Raw genomic sequence first — 24,214 nt, 5'->3', positions numbered from 1 at the left:
TTAAGTGAAAGCACTCTTGTGTTGTTCTGTTTGTGCCAGCCAGCTATCGGTCGGACCCCCTGATTTATTTCCTGACACCACCTTGCACAGAGTAAAAGTTACCAAGAGCTTTGGGTTGAAAGAACCCCAGGTAACAACATCAGATGGGCCCATCATGCAAAAGAAAAAACAATTACAATACTATTGGATTGTGAAGGGAGACATATATCTGAGAGGTACATTGCTGGAATTTTTCCATCCCCCTCTTTCAAAATACTTGCATTATAGTTAACATTTGAGTGCTGCAGTGGGCATTCTAGCAGAGGGCTGGTGTGATGGAGAGAACCATCACAGAAAATGTGGAAACTCAGGAGCCTGGTTTGTGATAGGGTTAAGTTGGTGATATATTTTAAAACTCTGTTGTTAATCAGGTGGAGGGAGTGGATTGGCAGAACCTGTCAGGAGTGGGGCTAAGGCAGTATAAAGCCTGTCCGATGAACAAGGTGTGCACTTTAAGCTGGGATTTTAGTCTAGGCAGAAATCTGCTCCAGTCCTTCCTTTGGCTGGGAGTTCTAATGTACTTTAGGGCCTTGCCTGAGTTTAAAGAGCTTATTCTAGTCTAGAAATTTTAGAAAAGACTGCAGTTAGGTTTTCTACCCTTCACAGGAGAGCTTGTAAAGGGGTATTTCTTAGCTGTTTGTTTGGGAGAGGGGTGTTGATAATTTAAAACATTTTACTTCCTTAAATTGCATTTTTTCCTCCATTTCCACAGCACTCCTGACTTTCCTCTTGTGCTCTTTTTTTCCTTCATAGTATCGATGAGTTTCTGACCTACTGTACAAATACCATGATGGCAGTGGCACTGGCAAATGTTTTCAGTCTCTTTCGTGACGTATCTTAGTGGCACAAAAGGCTGATTGTAAACCCTAGCTGGGTGTTCTCCTGGCATGGAGAAATCTCCAGTGGGGGTGTAGCTGGCAGAGTCAGCTCCTGTACATTGCCTGCAATCTCCAGTGTCAGGGGTGCGTCCGGGGCAGGGAGGGATATACTGGAGAGTTGAGCAATGCACTATAGCTATCCCTGGCTGGCAGATAGTCCTTTGGCAACCATTATCACTATAGGTTTCTTGTTAAATATCAATTAGTCAACGCCCCTAGATGTCTAGATTCCTCTGAAGAGGCCAAAGGAAAAAAAATAAGCCTTAAACATCTTCACTTAGGACCCCCGATCTTAATCGACCCAAGTTTCCCCACCTTACCTTTTATCAGAAGACAAACACTTGAACCAGAAGTCATCTGAGATGAGAGGTTCAAGTGCTTGTCCCCTCCCCTGCAAGATCTTTGAGGGGAGGCCAGATGGAACATTCTATCCCTCCCCTGCACACTCCTTCTGTCTTATGGGAGGGAAAGCAAGTTTCACAGAAACACACATTCTGAAGTTAGTGGACTGAATAGGTATAGCGGAGGGTAGAATCTGACTCAGTGCCTGAGTTCATTTGTGTGCTCTAACATCAAAGCTGTATCACACCTTCAAATAAAAACACTACAGCAGATGAACACTGAAACAATCCAGGATTTCAGTGTGAAATACTCCAGATATGTGCATATTCATGCAAGCCTCACACTTGAGTATTAAGCATGTGCAGGATACAATTTTCAAACACTTATTTTGCAATTACTTTATTTGTAAAGGAAGGCTCCTGAAACATATCAAAAGCTCTCGTACCTATTAAGGGTTATGGACTGAATGATCAGCCCTTTGCCCAGCTCGAGTAGCTGTGCTGAGATGGGGCAAAGCAGGAAGGGCAAAAGTTTTCACAGACACACTGAAGAAGCGATGTGCACCTTTAAGGGGGAGAACAGGAACAGTTGTATGCTGCCACATACAGAGCCCGAATGGAACTGGATTCTGGGCTGCACAAAGATGTGAACGCCTCAACCCCCACCCTTTTCCATGCACAGAGAAGCACTATGCTTGTGTACCACGATGGCTCTCTCCAGCTACATAAATAGTAGCTGGATTTGTCCCTACATCGAGGGCAAGTTTACAACAATAATAATTAATAATAAAGCTGATTTACAGTTATCTGGGCACAAAGTACATGCCTGAATAATTTAACCCATTTTAAAAAGTTCTCATTTGAGATAAAATTCCATCTGGCCATTTTTTATATCAGACTCACCCAAAAGTTCATCTCTAGGTTGAGAATAAGCGCTAAAAAGAGGAATTTGTTCAGTAACTTTTCTAGGTATATTCCCTGGAAAACATGGACTGATAATAGATGTGCTTTCTCAACCATATCTATGATATGTTCCCTGTGTTAACAGGCCATTGCAAATATTTTACTACAAAATTTATGATTTGATCTGACAAAACAGAATTGTGACAAGTATGCATTTGCTGCATGTGGAACTGCAGAACTAAGCCTTCGCATGAATAACTGCAGGAGGATGCTCTTATCTTTTTTAAAAAATGCCATTTCCAACACAAGTTTGCTCTCTATATTCTCCTGTGAATATTATTAAATATGAAAATATTATTAAAAGTATTAAGTAGCATATGCCTTGTATTGAACAAGATGCCATCTGAAGTGAAGATATATAATCATACATTTGACAGTTGATTAGAACACTCTACATTTACAGTGCTAGATGCATAATTAATAATAAAACATCTTTTTCATGATCGGGAAAAGTGACTGAATATTCTACTGTTGCCCTGAGCTCTACTTACTCTCACATTTTGAACTGGAATGTAATCAAGAATCTCTCTTCAGTGACTTCTCCCCCATTTTGTCTGAACTTGTTCAGAAAAAAATAATATAAGAGCAAACCCAAACACTGAAGAGAGACTTGAAAATGACTTGAGACTTGTTTGGGATTTGAAACAGTGACTGTAAAGCAATCAGAGGGATGGGAAGTACTGAAATACTGTGGGGAAGGTTGATTGTCAGATATTTCTGGCCTGACTGGAAAAAGGAAGTACTTGAACTCCTGTGAGAATATTCATGCGATTTTAGACCCTGATCCAGGTCTACGGAAATTTATGGGATTCTTAAGATTGAATTCAGTGGGCCCTTAGGGTATGTTTACACTGCAGCAGGGAGCAAGCCTCCCAGCCCAGGTAGACAGGCTCACACTAGCGGAGCTCAAGCTAGCAATCTAAATATAGCTCTGGTAGAGATTCAGGCTAGTCTCCTGAGCTCAGAACCAAGTGGCTGTGAGGTCCTGAGAGGCTGAGCTACAGTATCAATTCTGCTCTTTTTAATGTGCTTGCTAAAGTTTTGTTAGTGTAAGTCTGTTCAACCAGGCTGGGAGGCTCACTCCCATGCCCTTAGTGACTTGACACATTTGAAAGTTTGCATAAAATATCTCGACTTCTGCGTACCTGTCTGAATTGAACCTCAGAGATCCATGAAGTTAGTTCATCAGTAGTAAAATACATTTCAAAAGCTTCATAAAGGATATGTCTTTAGAATAAAATACTGGACATATTTACACACTGCCATTTCATGTTCACAGTCAATATTTATTGGATGCTAGCGCAGTAATGCATAATTGCATATATGCTCTTTGATACTTTCTACCCTCTGATACACCCATCTATCTCCTAATTATGCCCTAAGTTAACTGGATGTAAGAGAATACTCACTATTTATGTAGAGTATTGTTAACATTATGTTAAAACTCCATGTAAAATATTTTAAAGGTGTAATTAAGTCACATAATGTGATTGACAGTTTTCTGTGTTTCTATTGGTTGAAGTGTGTGAGTCTATGTGAGACATACAGCTGGTTCCTGCCAGCTCAGCAAATGGTTCATTAGATACAGGAGTACAGTAATTAATTCAAAGGCAATAAAAAAGTGAAGCCAATACACTGGATGAAGTAGTTAGATACTCACATTTTCTCCCTTGTCACCTTTACTGCCTTTCTGACCTGGTTCACCAATTTCACCCTGTAATTGAAAGCCAGAAGTTACATTTCTTCTTTAGAATGGCCTACCTCCTAACTGCAGTCAATACCACTGTATCTTTAAATGTCACCTTTAACATGATTATGCTGCCTGTTTTATGCTGCAGTTTCAAGTGTGAAGGCCTAAGGGGAACAATTTTGCATGGATCAATCACATTGGTATGACAAATTAATCCAGGTATTGATTGGTATGCTGCAAAATGCAACATGACCTCGCTTTGAAGTATACTACAACTAAGTTATAAATAAAGGAAACTGTTTTTTCTCATGTCAGTTTCAATATGAACTGATAATAAAAGTACCTTGATTTATAAACTAATCTAATTACACATGACTGAACAACTGCTTCTCATTGTTGTGCATGGTATTTCAAAACCTCAACATGACTCAAATTACCCAGTAACCATCTAAGAAAGTTTTATTTGTTTAGCACAATAATAAAAGACAGTTTGTGTGATTTAACATAAGGACTCTCTGTAGGTTCATAGATTCTAAGGCCAGCAGGGACCATTGTGATCCTCTGTATAACACAGGCCATAGAACTTCCCCCAAATAATTCCTAGAGCATAAAAATGCCTAGTTACATAATAACACAAATAACACAGCCATGTACTATAAACCTAAACCTCAAAGTACTTCTATTTGTGTTACTGAAGTTAGTTAAAACTGTGATGGGTTTCAAAGAATAATACTAGACCAAATCTAAGCTGATTCCTGAGAGGTGCTGAGCACCCTCAACTCTTCTTGGAGTCAGTGGGACCAGGAAGAATTAGTCTCTTTGTTTTTATGCTCTGAACACTTAATGCTGAGGCTCTATTCTACCATCAGTAAGATTAAATGAGTATGCATTATTGAAAATGTTTTATCTTTCTCATTCACTGAGGCAAGTTTTTTAAATAGGTAAAAATATATGTTAACATCATACACCCTGATTTGTTTTGCTGCAGTTTCAACCTCACTTCTTTAGTGGTAGGAATCTTAAATTGTTTACAGTTGCTTGGACACAGATCCTGATCCCCTATGACTCCTGTCTCTTAGATGTCTGACTTTTTTTTAAAAAAAGAGTTGTTTAGCCACAGTGTCTAATGTGATGACAGCTACAGCAAGTCCATTTTGTGTATAAATCATCACACAGGAAGACAAATGCAAACAATAAGGACTGACCTTGTCACCATCTTCTCCAGGAGAGCCACCGGGACCGGCAGGACCTGGAAGACCTACAGGACCCTGTACTCCATCTCGTCCAGCAGGACCTTGAGGACCTTTTTCACCCTGAAGAAAGAAAAATCATCTGTATTTATCACAAGAGAATAATTAAGAATTTAGTACAATGAATTCATACTTCTTCAACCAATATGCAAATTGTTATATAGCAACATACAAAGATGTTTGACTGAAATGCCTTTCTTGTACTATTGTGGCCTTTATCACATACACACAATCACACTCAAAGATTAAATGAAAGCCTCTCACAAACATTAGAAAGACAAGGTGGGTGAGGTAATATCTGTTATTGGGCCAACTTCTGTTGGTGAGAGAGACAAGGTTTCACAGAGCTCCTCTTCAGGTCACTGAAGAAGAGGTCTCTCTCTCTCTCTCAAGTTGGCCCCATAAAATATATTACCTCACCCACTTTGTCTCTAAGATCCTGGGCCCAAAATGGTTACAACACTACATCTCACAAACACTGACATATTTATTGATACCATGTACTAACTCCATCCCTTCCGTGATTATAAAAGAATAACAGTGGAGGTCAGTTTAGTATGTAAAAAGAAAAGGAGTACTTGTGGCACCTTAGAGACTAACAAATTTATTTGAGCATAAGCTTCCGTGAGCTACCGTACTCCTTTTCTTTTGTGGATACAGACTAACATGGCTGTTACTCTGAAACCTGTCAGTTTAGTATGTGTGTCCAATCATTCCTTTTCCACAAAACCCATTTCAATGAACGATAATTAATTGTCTTTACATTTTGTGCTAGAACGATTAATCATGTTTAAATGCTGCCCTGAGACAATTATTCACATATAGGGAGATTCTCAGTACTACTACTTTAGCAGACTGGGCATATCCCTTCTGGGTATTTTCCTGGCATGGAGGAATTCCCAGTTGGTGTGTAGCTGGCAGAGAAAGCTTCCACACCACTTTGCCCCCAATCTCCAGCACAAGGAATATATTTGGTGCAAGGAAGGATAAGTTGAAGGCAAGGATGGAGTGTATAATGAACTGTAGCTATCCAGGGCTGACAAATGCTTCCTTGACAACCATTGTTATCTGACACGTTAGAACTGTTCCCAAGCTGCTCTAACCTGCACCAGGGACTTGGCAGAAAATCAGGGAGCCGTAACTGGCTCCCTGACAACCCGACTAGCCAAGTGGAATCTAAATGCAGCAGAGAATCTGGTCCCTAAGTTCCTCAGTGCACTACTGTCCAACAGAACTTGTAAATAACTAAATTATTAATAGTACAAATCAGCAGAAATCACAACCAGCTTCTTCATAATGTAAGCCCTTAACAAGACAATGAAAGCTGACTGTGTATGCATGTAATGTTAAATGGCTAAATTCTGGTCTGAGTTGAAATGGGACGTATTTTGTGCTAAATCAGGACCAGGACCAGGCAAATCTACAAATGTTGAGGTTTAAATATTAAGATACAGATACACAGTTCTGTGAAGCCTGAATTCAGCATGACGTCATTGTTGTAAATAAACTCAGAAGAGTCTATACTCTCACACCAAGTTATTGGCAAATGGGCTCTTCTGAGCAGTTGCTGGCTTTCTCCTTCACCCTGTACTCTCGGGCACAGAGTCCAGACCCTGGGTCTTTTGGGATAACTTACAGGAAAGTTCCTTTCCAGGCTCCAGAGTTGAATCTCAGAGTTCTATGTATGGTACAACCCAAATGGCTGCCAAACTCATCCTGACCTTTTTGGTTTCAGTTTGATATTCAAACTCACCATGTTCCAGTCCTCTAGAATTTTTTCTCCATAAGGCTGGCCAAACTGTAATAGGGACTCATATATGTGAAACTACAGAGCTCAGAACTTTATATCACATGGTAGTTAATATGTGTTTGTGTGAGTAACTCTGTTAACAGCTATTTCACATTTTCAAAATGGCTCTTGAGATGTTCAGGTGAAAAAAAGAGGGAGGGGACAGCAAATAATAATAGAAATGATACCAAAAGAGCAACAACAAACAAACAATAATACTAATTCTGGTGATCAGTGTGCTTTCTGTGCCTAAAATAAAAGCAGGCTGAGAGGCTGAAAAAATGAATAGTCAGGCATTCGTTGATGATCACATCAAAGACTAAAAAAGTACCAGAAAGGCACCAACTGGCTGAGAGAGAACATACCGGAAAAGAGGAGTAAATGGTAATGATATCTGATAACAAAGTGAGAAATAAATTTGCACTTCAATATGCAGAAGCAGGATAAAAAAATTGAATCAAAACTACAATTTGAAAAAATATTTTATTAATGGATTCTGCCACCTTTGTACTAATAATGATTCAGCCTCGTTCAACTCGTCCTCCTGGGTATTAGAATGTGCAAAAATATAAATGTTGTTATCCAGTTTAATTTAATTTTCAATTTTCTATATAATAAATATAAAGGAAGTAGGGGAGGTGCGCTGGTCACATATGCAATAGGAAGGTCCTGCAGTGTGAACATCTAAAGTTCTTGAATGAAAATTAATAACTTCTGTACTATAACAGTCTTATGTGCCATCTCCTTGGAATTACTTACAGGAGCACCCTTCTCTCCCGCTGGGCCTGGAGGACCTTGAGGACCTGGACGGCCTGGTAGACCAATGGGGCCAGCAGTACCTGCTGATCCACGTTCACCTGGAGAACCCTGGAAGAAAAAAAATGCTAAGTATGCAGAGAATTCTAATGTAGTCCATTTAAGCTTCTCACCGTTCTTCAGGTTCGAAACATACACCCCCCATCCTTCAATCGGACTTGACGCGGATGGGTATTCTCAAAGCCAATTGCCCACTACTAATGGAATTTCATGGATTCGGATCATACATGGTATTTATATTCTAAAGAATATTTAGATAAGCTTTTGCCATCTACCTGAGTGTGCAATAGTGCCCAGTGGTGCCCATCTGGGCTCAAACATTTGATTGTAATTAATGAGAAATAGCAACCATCATTCTGAAGTATGCAGAGCATCATCTGAGTTAGAAATAGTGGAAGATTGCCTGGCATTTGTCATGGTCACTTTGACTTCATCAACACAAATGCTTTTGTGAGATACTTGTCATATAGTTTAGGAGGCCTACCATTGATTTGAGAGGACTTGCTTTTATTTTGCATAATATTAGATTTGCAATAATTGTTGTAATAACCTCAAGATCCAAGGAGAAATGCCACCAGAAAATATCTTAGCATTAATATTTCCAGGAATAAGGTATAATTAGAATGTATCATAGGTTCATGTCATGCTAGCTTTCTAGGAAAAAAGAATATGGTGACAGAATGTGTCATGCTAATAGGGCTAGGATTAGTGGCAACTGGGACAAAGGTGGAAGCAGAGATGGTGTCCACAGTGCAGGTGGCAATCACTGCATTGTTAATGGCAACAGCAATTATAACTGTAGGGAATAAAGACCACTTCCCACAACTACCCCACCCCAACCCCAAAATGTGACCTCAAAGAGGATACTGGTTCAAACAGTTTGACTTCAGTTGTTGATCAGATATGCATGGGGGGGTGGACATCAGTAGGACTTCCCATCAGCATTTTCCCAGTCCTTTTGCTTAGAATTACATTAGTCACTGCTATTTCTGACTACTGGTTGTTTTCATGGCCAAAAAGTTCAGAATGGACATTGAGCCCTTCCATCGTGACACTGTTTAAAAAAAAACAAAACCAAAAACAAAAAAACAACCTCTTACAACAAGTAGAGCAGCAGCACTTATTAACATTGTGTCACAGCTGTTATCCAAACTGTGAAACATGGGTTAGCCTTACTAGTTAGCTTTATAGTTGTATTCAAATAAAATAAAAAAAGTTGAAAAGCAAATGCCCAAACATATTTGAAATGGTCATTGCCAGGAATTGCAGACTCAGTTAAAAACTGCATATTTTTTCTTCCCAAAATGTATAACTCTTGTCTCTAAATGAAGGATTTGTTCTAGGATTTTTTAAATCTCAAAAACTTTTGCCCAATACAAAGGATGTGTATTGCCATTCAGCGAAAGCCCAAGTACGAGATTCAGTGTGTACAAATGTTGAAAGGTTTCATCCTAAAGTCCATACTCAGTTCTTACTCAGGCCAATCTCAGTTTAGTAAAAAGTCCCTTTCACAAGTAGCCCTTACTGCATTCTGCTTGAGTTAGTAGCATTTTGGAACAAACCCTGAGGCTGTAATATGGGTCATAATTTTTTTTAGGAAATTGCTTGGTTTTTGACATAAAGAAACTTATTACCCTGATAAATGAATTCACACTGCATAGTAACATAGGACAGAACCGTGACGGCTAAATATTTCAGGAATTAGCTCACCATTATGAACTAATTTGATGATACATTATGCTGTGCACTGAAGCCAAAGGGCTCTGTGTGGGACAGCAGTCTGCCTGTGTGGAACCCAACTGACTTCAAAGTATTATATGTAGTCCTATTGACTTCAAAGCACTACACAATGAAGGATTGGACGCTGCTATTTTAGATCAACACAAAAGTGGATAAAAGTCTATTACCAAAAAAAAAGTAAAAAAAAATGCCCAGGCAGTCTTGTCAGAAATATATTAATTTTATACGGAAAATAATGATAGCAGAGTTGTTTTTGCTCTATGCTGAAATACCTCACTTCTAAGGGTTTAAAAACATCTGGATCTTTTGTGTATACTCTAACATCTTTTAAGTCTAACCATTCTGAGGCTACTGAAGCATCCGTAAGTTAAAATAATGTTCTTAATGTCCCGGCTGACTCTGCACTTCGCAGCAACACAGGTGTTGTGCAGTGCTTATAGACTTTCAACAACAGGCTGACCTTTCTTTAAATATGTCAGCCAGGCACAGAACCAAGATTCGTGACCTTTCAGAATCTGAGCAGGACTTGGATCTTTTCTGCTGAATTGAGCTGACAAGACAAAATGTGTTATAAAAACCCGCAGTACTTCACAAACAGAGAGAGCCTGCTCGGATGGACTAATTGGGACAATTCTGATTTTTCTGTCATGTTTATGCTCATTCTAAACGGACAGATGTCAATTAGTCTTGCCCAGGGATGGAAGGGGAGAGGAGAAGAAGCAGAGAGATCTGGGTGTAACTGCCAGTTCCAAAAAGGGAGCAAAAGTGGTGAGGAGCATTCAGAGAATAAAAGGATAACAGGGATTCGCCAACAGCACAATCCCATCCAAATCAATGGAATCCTATATAGCTCATATATTGATGTTGGTAGACAACTGTTCAGAAACTGGTGATATGTAAAGTAATTGATGGTTTCAACCCAAACAGTAATGATTGTAAATCCTTTTCGCCAGCTGGGCTGGTTTCAAACCATGACCCACTGGCAAGATTCTCCATATCCCATTACCAAACCAATGAATTGTCCTGTACCATCAATTTACAAATTCCTGGTGTTATGAGCCAGAAAAACACAGCAGCAAAATTCAGCTGTGACCCCTCTAAAATTTTAGCTTGGCTGGCTGTGAACTAAAGAACTTGCCTTAACACTAAAACATCTATGACACTCCCACTAGAGCTCCAGATAGCACTTTAAAAATATAGGGCCAGATTCTGCACAACGGGTTTGTGGAGAGTTGGGAAGGAACAGCCACACCCTTTGTATCTTCCACACAGAGACTGGCCTGCTTTCTCCTGTGCCACCATAGTATTGAGAGCTTGCAAGGAGTCTGGCCATGGCACCATGCTCACTCCATGCCCAGACATCTGAGCTGGACGGAGAGGCTGGCGTATGCTGCACCTTCTTCAAGGCTGGTACAAGAGTGTGTGGCTGAGAAATTCTGTAAGTACGGAGGAACTCTGGCTTTGCAAACGTGTATTCCTCTTAAGTGCTTCAGGTGCTGTACTTTTCCTCTGTACCCCTTTCAATGTGAACAGTGCACAGGGCTGAATCTAACCAAAGGTAACGGAGCAAAGGAAAATATAAACCCTTCTCTGGAATAGCAGATAGAGTAGATGGCCAGTGGAAAAGGAATATTTCTCACAGAAAATCACAAAAAGGTTCCACAACTGCGGAGCACAGGAACAAGCTGATTCTGTGGACTAACAGCCATGGTAACTATATTGTGTTGGTTAAGGACCTTTTTCAGTGGAATTTATATTAGCTTTAGTTTTTTAACAACAAATACAGCATCTGAACATTTGATCAACTGCAAAAGTTAAAATTATTTTGCTTATTAAAGTTAGGTTCTATTTTGTAAGGAGTAAATAATCTTCCAAACTAAATTATGGGATGTTTAAAACTACATGTTATATAAACTGAAGATCACTAACTCATATTGTGTAGATCTTGATATGATTTTTTTCAATGATCATTTTAAAAAGTTAGTCTGTAGGTAGTTAAAATGTTATTTATACCTTCATTAAAAGAATAGATAAAAAGATTCAGAACATTTTTAAAATTTCTATAATTAATACAAAGCACAGCCTGGGTTAATTGCTCAATACATCTTTTCTAATACTACTATAAGAAATCTGAAGGGAAAAAATCTAATGGGTTTAATTTGAAGCATAAATAGTTCTCTGAAAAATAATCGAATAATTTAATTTCAAAATGTCTATTCATCACACGCTATTTATGTCACTAATAAATCATATCAAGAATACAGCTACAATATTCTGCAACACCATCATGTTGCTTAGTTTCTGTACCTTGCTTGTAGCTTGTTTCCATTTTTAAATTATATTAAATAAGGTCATTATTTTAATATGTAAGAGGAAGGTTTAAAAATAAGAAACAGATAATCATGATATGCAGAAATAAAGTTTTTAAATAGAGTTATGTGGCCTCTAACAAGCCTTAAAAATATATTATAGCCCTTAGGACACTGAGTTCAAGCATATGCATTTATAAAATGACTCCCACACAAGCTCTGATCAGATCCTACCCTGTATCAGCTGCTCCAGACCCCCAAGTACCTCAACTCTTCTTTCAACACTTGAACCTGCCCCGAAAAGCACCCCATTCCCCCCAGAGGTATCCTGATCCCTTTTCACCCAGTATCAGCAAGTGTCAGGAGCTGTTCTCTCCCCCACTCTGGAGCCCTGTGAAACATTTTCATTGCTGCTGCTGGACAAGCACCTGATTCTACTTCTTTTCTCTAACTGCCAACTTTGACAAATATCCCAGTACCCACCTCCATCTGCAGAACCCTTCTGATAGGCTGCATTAGAAGTGGCCAGTTCTAACATGCTAACTGCTGAAACCCAATGACAAGAGACCCAACCCAATGATCCTCAGCTGCCAACCCTTTTTGGTACTGCTCTCCTCAGAGACCACATGAAGACCTCATTAGATGGCACCATGTTTTCAGATGTAATTTAGGTAATGGTCTAAAGGCTGAGCATCAAAGCTGAAATTCATGAATTGGTGAAATTCATTCAGTGCAAGGTCCTCCACTCTACTTAAGTCCTGAAGTAGGGTTGGACTGAGGGACCTCAACAGAAGTGGCTCAAAGATGTGCCTGTGCATATGTTATTTGCCCTGGTAAGAGTTAACATTCCAGCCCTGACTAAGGAGAGCGAGAAGCTACAATGAGAAAAACCATATTTATATGAATTCATTGGCCCTAACACCCACACAACTTGTGCAGAGGGGCTGTGGGTTCTATTCCAGCTGATAAACTTGAATGGCAGATGTAGGAAGATGTACAGTAACCCTGCACTCTGGCCTCGGTTGGGAGTGGTAAATTTCACTTCTCCAACCACTCTACCCACAGTCTCAGAGCTTGGCTCAGAGTAGGTGAAATTAATTTCATCTGCCGCGACTACCTCATAATAAAGAAAATGGTTTCAGAACCTGGGGCTAAGATTTTTAAAAACAGGAGTCTGAAGTGAGACTCTTAAATCCTTATTTTGACACCTTCAGAAGGTATGGTGAGCAACTAACAGCTGCCAATGAACAGCATAGGAGCTTAGCTTCGCTCCTCAAGTCTAGCCATTGTAAATACAATTGAATGGAACTCTCATGTTCTGTGGTTCGTGGTGTCTAGTAATAGGATATAGAATAACAGAAGCTAACTATTGTGACTAGGAGTTCTCTTTCTCTCTGTGGTTTTTTTTTTCATTCTAAATATTAAACTGAGGTCTTGTAGAACTCCCTGCATTGTGAAGCCTGTGCCTCACTTAAAACTCATACAGGGAAGATAAATAAGTTGCTTGCTGAAATTTGTCAATGAAAAAAATTTTGAGTGGGAATGTGGACTTAGAATCATAGAATCATAGAATCATAGAATAACAGGGTTGGAAGGGACCCCAGAAGGTCATCTAGTCCAACCCCCTGCTCGAAGCAGGACCAATTCCCAGTTAAATCATCCCAGCCAGGGCTTTGTCAAGCCTGACCTTAAAAACCTCTAAGGAAGGAGATTCTATCACCTCTCTAGGTAACGCATTCCAGTGTTTCACCACCCTCTTAGTGAAAAAGTTTTTCCTAATATCCAATCTAAACCCCCCCCCACTGCAACTTGAGACCATTACTCCTCGTTCTGTCATCTGCTACCATTGAGAACAGTCTAGAGCCATCCTCTTTGGAACCCCCTTTCAGGTAGTTGAAAGCAGCTATCAAATCCCCCCTCATTCTTCTCTTCTGCAGGCTAAACAATCCCAGCTCCCTCAGCCTCTCCTCATAACTCATGTGTTCCAGACCCCTAATCATTTTTGTTGCCCTTCGCTGGACTCTCTCCAATTTTTCCAGATCCTTCTTGTAGTGTGGGGCCCAAAACTGGACACAGTACTCCAGATGAGGCCTCACCAATGTCGAATAGAGGGGAACGATCACGTCCCTCGATCTGCTCGCTATGCCCCTACTTATACATCCCAAAATGCCATTGGCCTTCTTGGCAACAAGGGCACACTGCTGACTCATATCCAGCTTCTCGTCCACTGTCACCCCTAGGTCCTTTTCTGCAGAACTGCTGCCTAGCCATTCGGTCCCTAGTCTGTAGCTGTGCATTGGGTTCTTCCGTCCTAAGTGCAGGACTCTGCACTTATCCTTATTGAACCTCATCAGATTTCTTTTGGCCCAATCCTCCAATTTGTCTAGGTCCTTCTGTATCCTATCCCTCCCCTCCAGCGTATCTACCACTCCCCCAAGTTTAGTATCATCCGCAAATTTGCTGAGAGTGCAATCCACATCATCCTCCAGATCATTTATGAAGATATTGAACAAAACCGGCCCCAGGACCGACCCTTGGGGCACTCCACTTGATACCGGCTGCCAACTAGACATGGAGCCATTGATCACTACCCGTTGAGCCCGAGTAACCCTTACTTACTGGAGACTGAAAAGTTATAGAGCTTTCCTCTGCTTCTAAATTGCTATATCTACACACTTCTACAGCATCTTTATACAGCATTTTTTAAATAATTTAGATCTTTCACTTGAGGACTGCTGAAGATCTTTTTGCTACAACAGCATCTCTCCTTAGCTTCTCAGCTTGGCACTTGTGCAGTGGTCTATAACACTTTAAAGCAAATGCTATTCTCCCATCCCTCATCTAATGAGACTGGAAGTGGCATGGTACATCCTATAATGAATAAGTTATGGCAACTGTACCAGGAGGATGCCTTGATACTCTGGATATGCCTCATCTTTTCAATATTCTAATAATTGAGATCGACTGAGCCTTGTTAGCTCTTGGACTGGTATCCTGTGATTCCACATTGTTTTCTTCTCTGTCGGCCCAATTCTGTTACTCTTATCCATGCTGAACAGTATTCTCTCCAGGAGCAAACCTACTGATTTCTCTGGCACTACTCTCACAATAAGGTCTATATGGAGAAGGGTGGCAGAACAGGGTACTGTGATCATAGAATCATAGAATATCAGGGTTGGAAGGGACCTCAGGAGGTCATCTAGTCCAACCCCCTGCTCAAAGCAGGACCAATCCCCAACTAAATCATCCCAGCCAGGGCTTTGTTAAGTCTGACCTTAAAAACCTCAAAGGAAGGAGATTCCACCACCTCCCTAGGTAATGCATTCCAGTGCTTCACCACCCTCCGAGTGAAAAAGTTTTTCCTAATATCCAACCTAAACCTCCCCCACTGCAACTTGAGACCATTGCTCCTTGTCCTGTCATCTGCTACCACTGATGGCAGTGGCTGCTCCAAATCTTTTTACATATTGTCTTTAAGAAGATTTTATTTTGCAAGATTGTTCAGCCAGTATTTGTACAGGGACATACACATGTGTATCCTGCCAGGTGAATAAATGATGGTTCTTTCCATGGTTAACCTGGCAACCTAAATGTGATTCCTATTGCTATTATTTTGATTCCTGAGGCTTCAGTGAATATAAGAATAAAAATTCGCTAGCCTGCAGCCATACCACTATGTCTGTGATCTTGTCAGATATCATAATCTAAACACATTTAGGTCTGCTCAATTCTAGACTGTGGGGAAAAAAAAAAGAATTTTTTTTTTACGAACCAGATGGCAGCCACTGTGCTTGTATCTATCGAACCTGTTCATGGAATTCTGGTAGCTCTTCTACCCTGCCCACCCCACAGCCATCTTTTACAGTTATTTTGCACACATTTTCTTTACTATCTTACTGGATTTTCATTTCACAACAGTTAGGAATGTCAGTGTATGGATTCTGCCCATAAGCAGGGGTAGGTGCCCTAAAGATATTGACTTTGTTTCCTCCTCTCACTTTTCTGGGGAAGAAGCTGAGATTATTCCACTATAGCCTCAGGCAAGAGATGAGTGCCTGAGAGGTAAAAGAACAGGAGTACTTGTGGCATCTTAGAGACTAACAAATTTATTAGAGCATAAGCTTTCATGGGCTACAGCCCACTTCATCAGATGCATAGAATGGAACATATAGTAAGAAGATATATATATATATATATACACAGAGAAATAAGTTGGAAGTTGCCATATAAACTGTGAGAGGCTAATTAATTAAGATGAGCTATTATCAGCAGGAGAAAAAAACTTTTGTAGTGATAATCAAGATGGCCCATTTAGAGTTGAAGTAAGAATCTGCTTTTGCAGCCTTGATATTATATAGATGGACACATATGCACATGCCTAAATGCTTTTCTGAATTGGGCCTAAGTCCATCTCTAATCAGCAAAGCACTCAAATTCTTGTGGTAACGTTAAGGAAACATTTAAATCCTGATGAAGTCAAATCCTACCTAAATCAATTGGGATTTAAGCAGATGAGTAGAAAGGGGACAGATTGCTGAATCAGGGCTATAGAGAGTATAATACTACTGCACATGTGTGGATATGTAATGGAAGGATACAACGGGGCAGAAGGGCAGTTGCTCTAAGAACGTAAGCTCTGAATTTCTTGACTCTTGTGTAGTCAATTTACCATGATACTAACATTATTTCTGCATAGAATATGAGATGGGTGTGACTAATGTGATCCTATGTATGGTTTGGTTTTTGCAAAATATAAAAGTTAAAAGTTGTGTAGATCAGATTAGATTATTGTAATGGTCTCTTCTCCTCCTCCAGTTCTCTGTGCTTTCTCCAATTCTCCCTTCTTCACCTTTTCCACTCTTCCTTTCTCTTCTTTCATTCTGCTGCTTTATGTAATAGTCTCATTATCCTACCAAGCACACTTTTCTTCATTTTAATCCCCTTTGAAACCCATCTCCTTGAGCCCTCTCCTCCTTTCATTTGATCATGAATCATTCTTTTACCTTTTCCTCTATTGAATGGGTGTCTGAGGTTTTGTCTCGTATTTATCTTATGCACTGTAAGATCACTAATGAATGTGCCTTTATCTGTTTCTTTTTGTGAAGTGCCATGCAATATAAAGTACTTGTATACATATTTTGTCATAGTAACAATACTTTTTTCTTAATTAGCACATTTATTTAAAGTGAGCACCCTCATGACTGAAATTATTATCAGATAGAGGCAGATAGCACCAACTCTGGCAACATAACTAACTGGGTAGCCTATATCTGGCTGGTTCAGTATGTGACCTGGACATCCAATACCCAAATGACCTAATGAGGAATGACTGCCTGAGTTTCCAAAGAGCTTTCTCTCATCAGCATTCAGTATGCCTTGCAGCAGCCTGAAAGAGGGAGGAGGAACACCACCAAATAGAAGATAAAGAGAGCAGATTGAACAGTGGGGAAAAAAGAAGAAAACATCTTGCTATGGAGTATCCGTGCATCTTTCTCTTTTGTCCAGCTTACCATAAGCACAGCAATTAGCATGTAGTGTATTCTGAAATGGTCATTCACTGTGGAGTACTTGCAGCTGTACATACCTGCCAAACAGAGTTTATGATTCTGTATTTTCTAGCTATTTGGGAACAGACAGTGTTGGCAGGTGTGGCAAAGACCTCTACAGGGACTAATCCTCTTCCTATGTTCTATGGTGAGCGGGTATTCCACTTTTACTAATCCTCTCTGGAAAATGACTGACTGTGTGTTTAGCCCCTACTGCCTAAAATAGGTAGGGAATTATTTTAGGGCCATGTAATGCCAATGATCTGCCCCTGCAACTCCCACAGACAGCAGAGAGTTAAAGCTCTACGTCTCATTGTGGCCCTGAGATAAATACATGTGGCACCATGGTATCAGGTGCATCCTTACATCTTCTAACTACCAGCCAATTCCAAAATTCATAATTCATAATTACAGAGATACAAAATGAGTCTAATAAAGTTTAGGACTTTCTCTGAGATTTGGTATATCTGTGGGTGGAGTTTGATTCTATTAGTGCTTCAGGTAGTCTCTGCCTTCCAGGCCAGGGATTACCCATCTGAAGGTCCGAGAAAGTAACTGAACCTTTGGCAAAGACTTCCTCCATATTCACCACTTCTATTACCTGCCTAGAACCTCCATTACATCATAATGTCTCTAGCAGCCATTTCAGATTGCTCAGATTATGATTGAAAATTTGGTAGTCAAAACTTTGAATTCTTTAAATAGTCTACCTACAAGGACTGAGTATATATTAGAAAAGGGTGAAATATTTGTAGTGAAATTAAATGGTGTGAATATAACCAGGAATTTAAATATTACTTATTGTGAGCAAGAGTTTTGTTTTACAGGGTGAATAGTGAGGTTCCTACTTTGGGGCTTTTTTGTTTCAGTTCCTTGAGGAATGTGCTTATAGAGCATGGTGGGAAGGAAAGAAGGAACTGAACATATCAAAAGCAAGCTAAAAATTAAAGTACTATCACACTACTTCTTAATGACATTCTAGCGGAAAGAATTAGTGCACAAAAATGTTACTGCAGCTCTTTCCCAAACCTAAGGATATCCCCAAACCAAAAGTTTTCAATTAGGAGTTCTTTATATGTTCTGTTTCTAAGCATTAAAACAAATATAAATTGTAGGAATATACATGAACTTTATTGTCAAAACATATTTACTTTCAGTTCCTCTATTACTTTTTCCCTTGCAGGAAGGGTTTGTGTCAATTTACTTTTCCACCTGGGCTCACCAAAGGAGAGAGAATTGCAATAAGCAGATAGTTGTCAAGACCTGCATGCTGCACATTTGAGCATAAGTGTACCAGCTTTTTGCATCTATAGAGTGCTCTTGCATAAAAATGACAGCAGAAAATTTGGTTATTAAAAAAGTCTGTATTCTATTTTTAATACCTTTCGTTTCAAAATTCCCAGGAACTACAGTGCAAGATGTGATGGAGAGATCAATAGCAGAAAGTAAAAGCCTAAACATAAAACAAACACTTGGGGATACAAAAAACTCTTGACCTTAGACTGGTCTTACAAAATTCTACAGGCCCTCATCTTTCTGATGAATGAGTAAAATGTCATTACAGTCAGAGAAAGGCAGGTAAATCTACTTTATGCCTAAATTTGTAATAAGTCTAATTGAAAAAAAATCTTTATGGTAAATACCTAGGTCATAGTTAGATATAAACATGGTTTTAGAAAATGATTTTACACTGGTTTACATATTAGCCAGTCAAACCATATTTAGCACCAGATTCACTGTGTGTAGGCAGAGTTCTACAAGTTTCAAAGCCCAGTGTAAACAAGGTCATAATGTCAATTGTTGCTTTCAGTGATACAACAGTTTAATACTCATTAAGTAATTTTACTGTGCATCCCTGTTTTACAACAAACAACTATGAAATGATATTTATGTGTTACTCCTCCATTCCTCGCACAATCCAAATTTCCATGGATTTCAGTGGACAATTTGGAGATACAAGGAAAGCATGACTGGGTTCTGAAATTGGAATTCCATTTATATTGTTTACTGGCATTTTAATACATTCATCATCATTGTTCTCTGAACTTTTTTTAGGGTCTGTCACAGGACAGCTGCCCTTTATGGGAAGTTTGGGCCCAGTTTGCCTATGACTGCCTTATGAAGGTCCCAGGTGGCTGATTAGTAAACAAGCACCTGTAGCTAATGAAGGTTACCCAAGTTCAGTTACAGGGGAACTCCAAAGGGATACAGGAAGTGCCTGTGGAGAGGAGTTGACAGGACAGGCCTAAACAGGGATCCTGGAAGGTGATCTCTCTGGGGAACCCATGAGAATGGGGAGCCTGTAAGAAATGATCCTAGAGAGCGGAGACTCCTAGATGCAAGGCTGTAGCCAGTAGGTGTCCAAGAGGGCCTTGTTCTCAGCCACGGTTGAGGCTAGAGGCCTGTCCTGACATGGATCACTCACTGCCTCTGAAGAAGAGTCACAGTAGATGGACCTCCCCAGACCTGTGAATCCAGAGAAAGATCTTACTCTGGTAGGGGCAAGAGGCCTAATATCAGCGGTAGGGACTGAAACCAAGAAAACACCAGGGAAGAGGTAAGAACTGGGATCAAGGGTGGGAGGGTCAGCTGGACTAAGAATGACTTAATCCCCCAGTTGAAATGATGAGGTGAAAGCTCTGTTTATGTTCTATGCTAGGGGTTTTTTTTCTGTTGATAAATGATACCCTCCACAAGGAAGTGTCCTTTAGCATCTAATGGGTTGTTTGGACTTGTTGATAACTTGGGAGAGGAAAAAATCAGGTAAGGGCTCACCAATAACACCGCTCCAGCCTGCATTGGGGTGTGCTGGGTCAGCCTTGCATGACTGGTATTTCTACATTTTGTTTCTCTGCAAATTTAAGCTTTCACTGAAGAAAAGTAAATTTCTTCAATGAAAGGTCAGTTTCTTGGATGTGACAGCATTAATGCCTTTGTATATCTGGCTATTTAACACCTATGGTACTTATTTTAAATAATTTCTTCACAACAGAGATTAAAATGTGATGCATTCCTTAAAGCCTGTGATGTAAATTTAACTGTCTGCTGAGTTCTGCAGACTGAGTGAAAAATCTCAACGGAATCTGCCAAAATAGTGTGCAGATGTTTCTTATTTCAGACAGTAACAAAAAATTGTACAATAGTTAAATGAGAGAAATAAATACACAGTAGGGGACGTATCCTTACAGTGTAGAAATGCCAGAAAACATGGGGTGCACGGAGGAGTTATCATTTACTAGTCTTTGCGGACTGCGATTTTCTCACAGTCTTATTTAACACTAAAAAAGAAAAATTGTACTTAACTTGTTAAGGTGAATGCAAATTCACACCTATCTTGGTATTATTGTTTAAGTGGTCAGACTGAAAAATCAGCATGACAGTAGTGAATATGATTCACAACAATGGCTTAAAACCTTTTAACAGCAAATTTAGATTCTGAATAGCACAGCAAAATCCATTAAAGTTATAGGGGTCAAACCTGTGGTGCACAGGAGTTACAGAAAGGGAATGTAACATCAGCCAGACTGGCCATTACATCACAGTTTGTGGCTTTTCCTTGGTAAGGATTTCTTTTTATGGCTGTTAATAACGAGTCTAGCTGGGCAATGCTAAGGAGCAAGTCAATTTTATACCTACTGATAGCAGCAGATTTCAGATATTTCAATACCTGTACATTCCTTATATATTTAGACTCATTTGTAGAAAATAACTATTGATTGATGTGAATGACAGAGCTTCCTTACTGTTTTACAATCTGTGTTGATGAAAACAAAACAGCATCTGAAGACTCAGAAAGGAGGTTATTTGTATTTCTCTAACACTGGTATGGTTACTTACAACTGGGCCAGGTGGGCCTTGTGGGCCTTCTCCTCCTTTCAGACCAGCTGGACCCTGAAAAAGGATAGAAGCATGTTGTTCCATTTGAAAAATTAAACAGTTTTTTTTTTATTTTGCAACATATTTAATATGAAGGATTTAAAAAGCAAGAAGACACTGCAGAATGAATTACCACCACTGAATGGATAGCCATTGTAATATAACCCATTTGGTGTTTTCCTATTACATTCATTTTCCAACACCGGGGAAAACTTCCTGTAATAAAAGCTTAATTCATTGTTCTCCAGGATACTATATAAACACTGTACCCACAGTTATCTATGATGGTGTTTATACTGTACCTGAGCTCCTGGAAGGCCTCTTTCTCCTGGGAACCCACGAAGACCTGGTGGTCCATCTTTTCCAGAGATACCTTGAGGACCTGGGTCACCCTGTGAAAATGCAGAGGTTTCAAAAACTGCAAACATTAGTTACTAATTAGTAATGCTATGATTTTAGTCATGGAGGTGGCAGAAGTAACAGAGTCCGTGACTTCCAGTAATCTCTGTGACTTCAGCCTGCAGCGGTTGGGAGCTGCGGGGTACCCCTGCAACCTCTGGCGGCCCCTAGCACTCCAAGCTGCCACAGGCGGTGGGGGGACTCCCAAGCTCCTGGCTGGGGTGGGTGGTGGGGGCCCAGGAAGTTGCAGGTGGTGGGGAGACTCCACAGCTCCCTGGGGGAACCCCGAGCTTCCACTGACAGCCCCCAGAGCAGTGGGCAGTGGAGGTATCCCACAGCTCCTGGCTGCCGCAAGCAGTGGGGGAACCCTAGAGGTCCTGGCCTCTGCAGTTGGTGGGGGGACCCCTGGAACTGGGGTCAGCAGGGATACCCCACAGCCCCCAGCTGGTGGAGGTGACGGGGCCCCTGGAGCTCCTAACCACCACGCTGCTCCCTGCTGCAGGCAGTATGGGGACCTGCAGATCCCCATTTTGTCACAGATATTTTTAGTAAAAGTCAGGGACAGGTCACGGCTTCCATGAATTTTTCTTTATTATCCGAGATCTGTCTGTAACTTTTACTAAAAATATCCATGACAAAATTTTAGCCTTACTAATTAGCATACGTAAAATGAAACAGCAGACTCTGGTTACAATCAATTACCCCAAAAAAGGACTGGCCAGCCAGCCAGCCAGCCAGCCAGCTATTCAAGTACTTTATGACCCTCATCACCATAGTATGTGAGCACAATAACATTACAACAAATTTTAAACAATAATATATATTAGTTATGGTATATAAACAAAAAGTTATTAAAATTATCATAGTTTCTTTAAAGAAACATTCATGGAGGAAGTTACTCTTATCTACAATGAATAACTGAATAAAGTCATGTACTATTTTCTTCATCAATGTAAATATTTTTTTCTAATTTAATTTCTCTTTCACCCAAAGAATAACTGAAATTCTACAATGTGGCCAGTGCTACACAGAGATATGTCCCTGAGTTCCAGTACAGATCTCCAACTTGACCTGAGCAGATAGGTTGTCTATGTACAATCTTCCACACTAAAAGGGAGGTTCTATGCAAACTGCTGGTCTTAAACAAATTAATGGCTATCCTTTTTCCCACTGAAATTAATAGAAAATCATCAGGTTGGAAGTGAGGCCCTTATGCCTTTGGCGAGTTGCTGAAGAGATCTTCCCTGGGGAAAAATGTGTCTGTCCCTATTTTATGCCATACTTTCTACAGTTATGAACAGTATCTTATTTTAAACATTTATCCCATCTATCTCCATGTGACACCTTCCAAAAGCCATGCCATACCTTAGCACCTTCTTTTCCTGCAGCTCCTGGGAGGCCTTGTTCACCTGGCGGGCCTGGAGGACCAGGGTGACCTCTTTCACCAATTGGGCCAGTCTCACCAGTAGGACCCTAGAACAGAAGTTAAACCTCAGTTCCCCTAATCAATTTAATTTTTGTTTGGTTGGCTTTTTGTGGACAACCTGTTCCCCACTTTTTCTCAATCCCCCTCCTACCCTCAATTGTTCCTAGGATCTGGGATGTCACCACAGCATTTTGTAATATTGTAAGTACCATTTTAATTGATTCACAGTGTCACTTTGTACTAGATAATATCACATATGGTATAATTTATGCCCCAAGAAGTGCATTTTCTGTTAATATGGGTTGTGACGGTGGATGCTAACACTTAAGCAAGTGTGGAAAGATCCATATGGAAACCAAATGCAGGCAGTATCAGTCCTGGAAATAACAGTGGGCCCAGGGAATATTTGCCTACGACTGAATAGTTATCTTTGAAATTATGCAAAGGAGCAAAAATCACACTCAGTAAAACACATGCTGTTTTGATGCACTGAAGTGGTGGAACAGAAGAGAACTGTTGCATCAAACAGACTCAGATGCCACCAGTAATTAACTAGAGAGTACTTCAAAAAGGTCTGTTTCTAAAAGATTTGATTAAAGCTACGTAATTTGTATCTCTAATGGAACTTTCTGCCCTTCCCTCTCTGTGTTTTTGTAAAAAGAATCCCAAAACACAGTTTAGAAAGTAAAACCATTTTCTATAGAAACCTTGTGTCTTGGCAATATATGCTGTGAGATGTGTTAATACTAGATCTGGTTCTGGTCAATGAATAAATGGGGAATATATTATTCAGCAAATGTCACTAGTGGTGGTTATAAGAGCACATATTCAACAATATCTCTACCTATTCGACCAGTCAATTACTGTGGAGGCCAATAGAAAATGCTATTTTTTTTAATGATTAACAAAGTTAAACCTCTGTAATTCCCTGCGTGAATTTAATATTCTTGCTAGAAAATCTCTCAAGTCGGGCCTTGGCTTTCTCTTTTACGGGGGCTCAGCGGCACATGGATAATGGGTTTCCTAAACCATGATGGAATTGCCCGTGGTAAGAGATACTTAAACTTTGCTTAAGAAGTCCAGCCCCTCTCCAGTTAGTATGCTTTGTTTTTCAGATTGGCAGTGCTGCGTTCTATTAACTTTGTCTCCAAT

General features: G+C 40.0%; 1 protein-coding gene across 1 annotated transcript in view; it reads right to left on the bottom strand.

Moving 5' to 3' along the window:
• COL11A1 (collagen type XI alpha 1 chain) overlaps nt 1–24,214 on the bottom strand; it is a 232,216-nt gene that overhangs the window by 62,100 nt on the left and 145,902 nt on the right. Inside the window, exons 39-44 of the mRNA XM_084637779.1 lie at nt 23,002–23,109; nt 21,540–21,629; nt 21,199–21,252; nt 7,710–7,817; nt 5,117–5,224; nt 3,882–3,935 (exon numbers count right to left, since the gene is read on the bottom strand). Of these exons, the coding sequence (XP_084493905.1) occupies nt 3,882–3,935; nt 5,117–5,224; nt 7,710–7,817; nt 21,199–21,252; nt 21,540–21,629; nt 23,002–23,109 (522 nt within the window). The remainder of the gene's footprint in view (nt 1–3,881; nt 3,936–5,116; nt 5,225–7,709; nt 7,818–21,198; nt 21,253–21,539; nt 21,630–23,001; nt 23,110–24,214) is intronic.

The sequence above is a fragment of the Lepidochelys olivacea genome, assembly GCF_965140295.1.
Source record: "Lepidochelys olivacea isolate rLepOli2 genome assembly, chromosome: 8".
Lineage (NCBI taxonomy): Eukaryota > Metazoa > Chordata > Testudines > Cheloniidae > Lepidochelys > Lepidochelys olivacea.
Note: the sequence above shows the minus strand (reverse complement) of the source record. Positions and strands in the feature narration are given on the sequence as shown.